This window comes from Adiantum capillus-veneris, chromosome 8 (assembly GCF_014529385.1).
Source record: "Adiantum capillus-veneris isolate H3 chromosome 8, ASM1452938v2, whole genome shotgun sequence".
Classification (NCBI taxonomy): Eukaryota; Viridiplantae; Streptophyta; class Polypodiopsida; order Polypodiales; family Pteridaceae; genus Adiantum; species Adiantum capillus-veneris.
This window is the reverse complement of record NC_140938.1, coordinates 162,270,702-162,276,806: the sequence shown is the minus strand read 5'-3', so window position 1 is coordinate 162,276,806 and position 6,105 is coordinate 162,270,702. Positions and strand designations below refer to the sequence as shown.

The window sequence follows — 6,105 nt, the reverse complement described above, 5'->3', positions numbered from 1 at the left end:
TAAGGAAAGTTCCTCAGCCCAGCATGCTCTCCTTCTCTCTCTTTCTTATTTCTCTCGAAGAATAATGAAAACTTTCTAAGAAGCTTTTGATACATGTTTCGCTCGTAAGTCAGCCTGAGCCAAGGTGCTCTAAATCTCAGCTAGCAGGTGGCCAATACGCCATCCAAATTAATCTTCATCGGTTCGTCGATTGAACACTAATTGACATAAGGGCTATGAGCCACACAGGCTGGCTAGGAGCCATTGTCACATCTAGGGTAAGACCCAATTGTTGGCATTCCTTGGGTGATTGTTCTCCAGCTTGAACAGATCTACCCAGTGGACTCTTCATCGATGCTCATGGCCAAGCAAGAGTCTTGCCATTACATATGTTTTTGGGTATTTTGTAGCACAACATGTTTTGGTGTGACGATTGAGTTTAGTTTTTGATGAACTTACACACTCATAGGCTAGTCTATAACACGGCGTGTAGATGCAACAAGCATTTTCGATAGCATGGCTATCCATAAGAGATAGGGGTTCCGCCCTGCGTGCATCTCCCGTTTTCTCTATAGCACTAGGCGTGCATATAGGAACACAGTTTTGTGGTATGACCACATATGTGATTACTAAATCACACAATACGTGTTGATGGTCATTTTTGGACACCTTCACACTTTATTTTTCAAGAAACACTATCTGCCAAGGGAGAGTCAAAAGGTTCTTTCCAACCTTTCACCAAGGGCTCCCAGCTCTAGGAGATGATGAGAGCTCGCTCACAGAGGCCGCGTTACCCACGTATTGGCAAAAAGTTTAATAAATAAATGTTAATGCAAGTTTTTGGCACGAAGTTTAATAAATGGATGTCGTCTGCTCTAAGAAAGTTTACGGAATTGAACCAGGATGGGAATTTTCCTCTGTAGACATGCCAGATGTCTACTGGCTGAGTCCCAAGCGTAGGTTAATGCTTGTTGATCATGAGCTCTGCAAGGAAATGTTGTCCAATAAGTATGGTCACTATCCAAAGCCTTCCCTGGTGCTTCAACTGCAGGACTTATTTGCCAAGGGGCTCGTGACTCTAGAAGGAGAGAAGTGGGCACAACATAGAAGGATAGTGAGTCGGGCATTTTTCTCAGAAAAGCTAAAGAGAATGGTTCCAACAATTGCAAGCTTGACAAGCACTTATATGTTAGAGAAATGGAGACAGATGTCCGAAAGCTCATCTTTGTGCGATGAAATTAATGCATGCAAAGAGTTTAGGGCTTTGACAGCATACATCATTGCCCATATTGAATTTTGGTAGTAGCTACGTCATATGCTTCTCTTATGCTTCCCCCCTTATGCTTCTCCTGTAATCTTGCATGCTTAATTCATCATAATTAAACTGTTAAACGAGCTTATAAGTCTAGTAAAATTGAATTACATAGCTATTCTATACACCCATGCAAAGAGGAAAAATAAAATTAAAAAAATGTAACAAAGATCATGCTAACAAAATAAACAAAGCGAGCAAACCAGTTGTGGGACATGTCTGCTACAAATCTCGTCGTTCGCATGTTTCGAACACTTCGAGGAGTGTTTTCACATGGCTCTGATACCACTGCTATTTTGCCACTGCTACAAACGGAGTTCCTTGCAAAATAGCAAAATAACACGTTGCAACCATAAAATCGACAAATTCGCATACCTGACGAGTTTCGTAGCACATAATCGAAGCCATAAGCGAACAGAGACACACACACACACACACACACACACACAGAGAGAGAGAGAGAGAGAGAGAGAGAGAGAGAGAGAGAGAGAGAGAGAGAGAGAGAGCACGTGCAGGCGCACCTCTTAGAGCGGAGTACTACGCCGGGCGCGGCGAGAGAGAGATGAGAGGAGAGGAGAGGAGAATAACAAAGATACTTGGTGCAATCTCCCCCCGTGCAAGAGTGAGCATTTCCCTCTTGCACGTACTTATTTTATAGATTTTTTGAATGCCCAAAAAATGAGTACAAACTGGCCCACCGGACATAAATGATCAAAACTCATAAAAATCACTTGAATAATCAAATATACATAAAATATAATATCCTTCTGCATAATCCATTATTTGCTGATGCTTTTGCCATCTGTTACCTGCAATAAATGGGTAAATATCAATTCCATAACATTGGTTATGCTGGGAGTATGGTTGTTCATATCGGGTGGCTCTCATTCTTGGCCGTATAACAGGTTGTTGTCTTCCTTTGATGTCATGGCACGATCTGTGCAAGGTTTATTTGTTATTCTTTTTTAGAATTCATATAATATCACTCACTGTTGTGAGTTTAGCATAAAAAGAAAAATGCTATCTTTACCTATTTTCCAACTATAGATTTCTTGCAAACATAACCAATGCATACACCTATACCCAAGTCCCCCAGCTTTAAAGAATGTATTTGATTCTAATTCATCTTCCATTCTTAGAATAAAAAATAATGGTGATTACTTAGGCTATGATCACGCCAGGTTTAATTATCAATTGTAAGTAGTTGTAACAATTATGCCCAGACATGGGGCTTAGATATTCATTCAGCCTCCCAACTACACTTCGAACTTCACAACTATGCAAAAATTTGCATATTTACAAAGGTAGGCACAGCTATTCATTTGATGCTCGTTTTTCTGTGCGACCAAGAACAAGGCTTAGATATCAGTTCAATTAAGTGATAACTAAGCTTCACGTGACCACCACCTTGCAGGCAATGCCAAAGTCTAAAAAACATTCACTGTACAGAAGTATTTGCTCTCTCTCTCTCTCTCTCTCTCTCTCTCTCTCTCTCTCTCTCTCTCTCCGCGTGTGTGTATGTGTGTGTCACCGGTTAGTTTCAGCCTTCTGTACGATATTTTCTGTTGCTATCGCTATTGTGAACCTCGCTCATGAATAAGGCATAAATGCGAGCTTCTTGTCTGTACCTATTGCTCGGGAAATCTTGCCTCGGCTTGCCTCTCCCCCTCAGAAAAAAACCCCACCTTATGCACTCCATGTACGCATCTCCATCGTTTGCATCATAATTGTTGTCGTCCACAGGCGCCTTGCCAAATGCGCCGGCAGCAGGAAAGCCTAGCCTTGCTTTCTCTCCCCTCCAAGACACTACCGCTTGCCACGCTGTTGTCGATGCAGTTCGGTGCCTACCAAATTGTCCCTCCACCACCCTATCGGCTTGCAAACGTTTAGCGCAGCCAGCAACCACCAATTCAGCCTTAGTCGCCTGTGCTCTCCAGAAGCACTTCATTACTGTGTAACTAACGTTCTCCAGCGTAACCCATAAGGTCCCCGAATCTCCACCAAGCGCCACCCCCCGACTCTAGCTCCCTCGACGTGCTCCATCTACAGAGTCTGATTCGACCTTCAACACTTAGCTCTGCCCCAATGGTGTCGGGGCTTTGCTGATGCTACCACGTGAGCTTGTTCTTCTATCTCGTCACTTAAGTTTCCAAGCTCTGTATCATACTCTCACACACATATGCATGTTGAGTCTAATTGCGTTGAGGATACAATAAAGAACAGATATGTTGGCAGCAGGAGCTATCACTGTCGTGTCAAAGGGCTGAGCTTGCTCTCTATTGAAGATTGGAGCTGCTCTTGTGCAATGTGAACGCTACTAGTGGACGTGAGTTACCTGAGGTGGTGTAGGCGATGAGCCAGCGTCGATGGTGGACATCCACACAGGAGGAGAGTATAGCTGAAGGTTGTTGTGAAATGAGCAAAAGGCGTGGAGGATAAGATAGGGTAGAAGTTGTTGAGGTGAAGAGTGCTGCCTTTTGGATAGGACACGCGTGGATAGCACTGAAGCTGAGTCCACGCTTTTTGGGGGAACAAGAAGTTGCACTTGTCGAACACAGCATTTGCTGCCACGATATTGTCCTATTTTTGGGGTCGCTCCTTCATAATCTCCTACTTTTGGGCAAGCTCGTTTATACATGATCTGCTAAAGTTTCCTCAAGTCTCAAGACCTCTTTTACGGGGAGAGAGGGGGGGGAGAGAGTTTTTTGTGGGAGGGGTGGAGTTGGGTGACGTGTCTCCAACTCCACCAGCCTTAAAGAAGTACTAGTATGGTCGGTTGCCTTCAACGGACTCTCTCTCTTTTTCACTCTCTTTATTCTTTCAATTTTGGAGTTTAGCTTTTATGTCGCAGATTTCGACATGTGTAAAGGGCTCCCCCTTCCGCCATATTATATTAGTTTAGATATAGATTCTGTAACAGAATTCACCACAGTGAGTGGAATTGAATTAGAGCCGAGTCTCCCTATGGATTTAGTAAGTTTTGCAAGATTAAGATAGAATTGATTACGTCTTCTTTGATTCTAGTGATATGAAGGGGACAATTGTCTTAAAACTAGTAGTCCTCTTAATATACTTTTTTTTCCTCGTATTAGGAGCTTGGCAAAAAGACTAACGAATGAGAATTGACTCCCCTTTTCAAGGCACCTTGCACGTTCTCATATCCTTTTGTACTTAGTAAGTTTAGTTTGACTCTTTAGCTTTCCATTTTTTTAGTGGAACTACTTTTGAGTTAATTCACTACAACACTAAATGAAGATATCGACGTGTATATATCGACGGTCATGTTTTTTCACACGTATATCGACGACATTAACAGGCGTCGCTATACGCATCGCAACGTGCGTCGATATACGCGTGGAAAGGTTTTTATTTGTCACACGTATAGCGATGCGTATATCGACGCGTATAGCGACACAAAAAAATTTGAAAAAAAAAAGAGAAATCCACGCGCAGGGGCCATTTTCACCTGCTCGGATCTTGACCGAAACCTGCTGCGCAGGTATTATGTCCATCTCCACCCTCCCCAACCCCTCTCTCTCTCTCTCTCTCTCTCTACCTCTACATCGTGTGTGTAGGAGAGAGAGAGAGAGAGAGAGAGAGAGAGAGAGAGCGGTGTGTGTGTGTGTGTGTAGAGGAAAGAGAGAGAGAGAGAGAGAGAGAGAGAGAGAGAGGTGCGTATGTGTGTGTGTGTGTGTGTAGGAAATAGAGAGAGAGAGAGAGAGAGAAAGCGATATGTGTGTGTGTGTAGGAGAGAGAGAGAGAGAGAGAGAGAGAGAGAGAGAATTAATGTATGCTTAGGAAATTAAAATTAAAGAGAGAAATGAAATGAAATGTTATATTAACGTCTTCGAAAGGCCAAAGTGACCTATGAGACATGAGACAAGAAAGTTACAATGTGATGGATCTGATACAAAGTCAGAGTAAGAAGATGACAAAATAAAATACTATGGAATCCTAAACTGCTGGGTGTGGACTAAACGGCTAAACGAGCTAGTTGGGATAGTTAGATCTCCTCCATGGTTAGTACTCTGACCGGGCATTGTGCATGTCGAGCCAAAGTGACCTAGCTAGATCCTCTGATGTAGCCTCTGTCGATGTTGTGTAGTCCTCCGCAGTCGTGGGCGTCTAGATCTCCCTAGATCAGTCGCTCGTTCGATCATTAGAGAGAGAGAGAGAGAGAGAGAGAGAGAGAGAGAGAGAGAGAGAGAAAGAGAGAGAGAGAGATAGGAAATAGAGAGATAGAGAAAGAGAGTTATATATATATATATATATATATATATATATATATATATATATATATATATATATATATATATATATATATATATATATATATATAGAGAGAGAGAGAGAGAGAGAGAGAGAGAGAGATAGGGAAGTGGAGCTCCAAGAGTTATGGCAGAGAAATAGAAAAATAGAGAAATAGAGAGAGATAGGAAAATAGGGAAATAGAGAGAGAAAGAGAGATAGCGAGAGCGAGAGCGAGATAGATAGATAGATAGATAGAGAGAGAGAGAGAGAGAGAGAGCGAGATCGAGAGAGAAAGAACGAGAGATAGGATACGTAGACAGAGAAAAAACTATGGAACTAAAAGAGGCAAAGGGGTTTTGCTTGCTATATGCATTGCCATGTACACCTGGGAGTGCACGTATGTGTCTACCCATATAGGATTTGACCAATAAAGATGAGATTTTGACCCGGTGGTCTTGATCTCCGTACACCTCTGGACCGAGGTGTACGGAGATTGGGCAAGATTAGAGAATGCGAGGTAGTTTACATTGTGAGGAGTATGTATCTATATATATATATATATA

The 6,105-nt window shown here is 42.4% G+C and overlaps 1 protein-coding gene across 4 annotated transcripts; it reads right to left on the bottom strand.

Annotated features, from left to right (window-relative positions):
- Nucleotides 1–1,887: 1,887 nt before the first annotated feature.
- LOC147453273 (uncharacterized) lies at nucleotides 1,888–3,763 on the bottom strand. 4 transcript variants are annotated; one of them, XR_015188964.1, is made up of 2 exons: nucleotides 3,627–3,763; nucleotides 1,888–2,100 (listed from the first exon to the last, which is right to left on the bottom strand). XR_015188964.1 is itself a non-coding variant. In XM_086518701.1 (2 exons), exons 1-2 carry the CDS (start codon nucleotides 3,237–3,239, stop codon nucleotides 2,003–2,005), a joined length of 546 nt encoding a protein of 181 aa, XP_086374827.1. In that variant the 5' UTR covers nucleotides 3,240–3,612; the 3' UTR covers nucleotides 1,888–2,002. The 4 variants fall into 4 exon arrangements, 2 of the variants coding, with proteins under 2 accessions (XP_086374827.1, XP_086374828.1); XR_015188963.1 differs by having other exon boundaries at nucleotides 1,888–2,228; nucleotides 3,627–3,761; XM_086518701.1 differs by lacking the exon at nucleotides 3,627–3,763 and adding an exon at nucleotides 2,920–3,612 and having other exon boundaries at nucleotides 1,888–2,228.
- Between the last annotated feature and the right edge of the window lie 2,342 nt (nucleotides 3,764–6,105).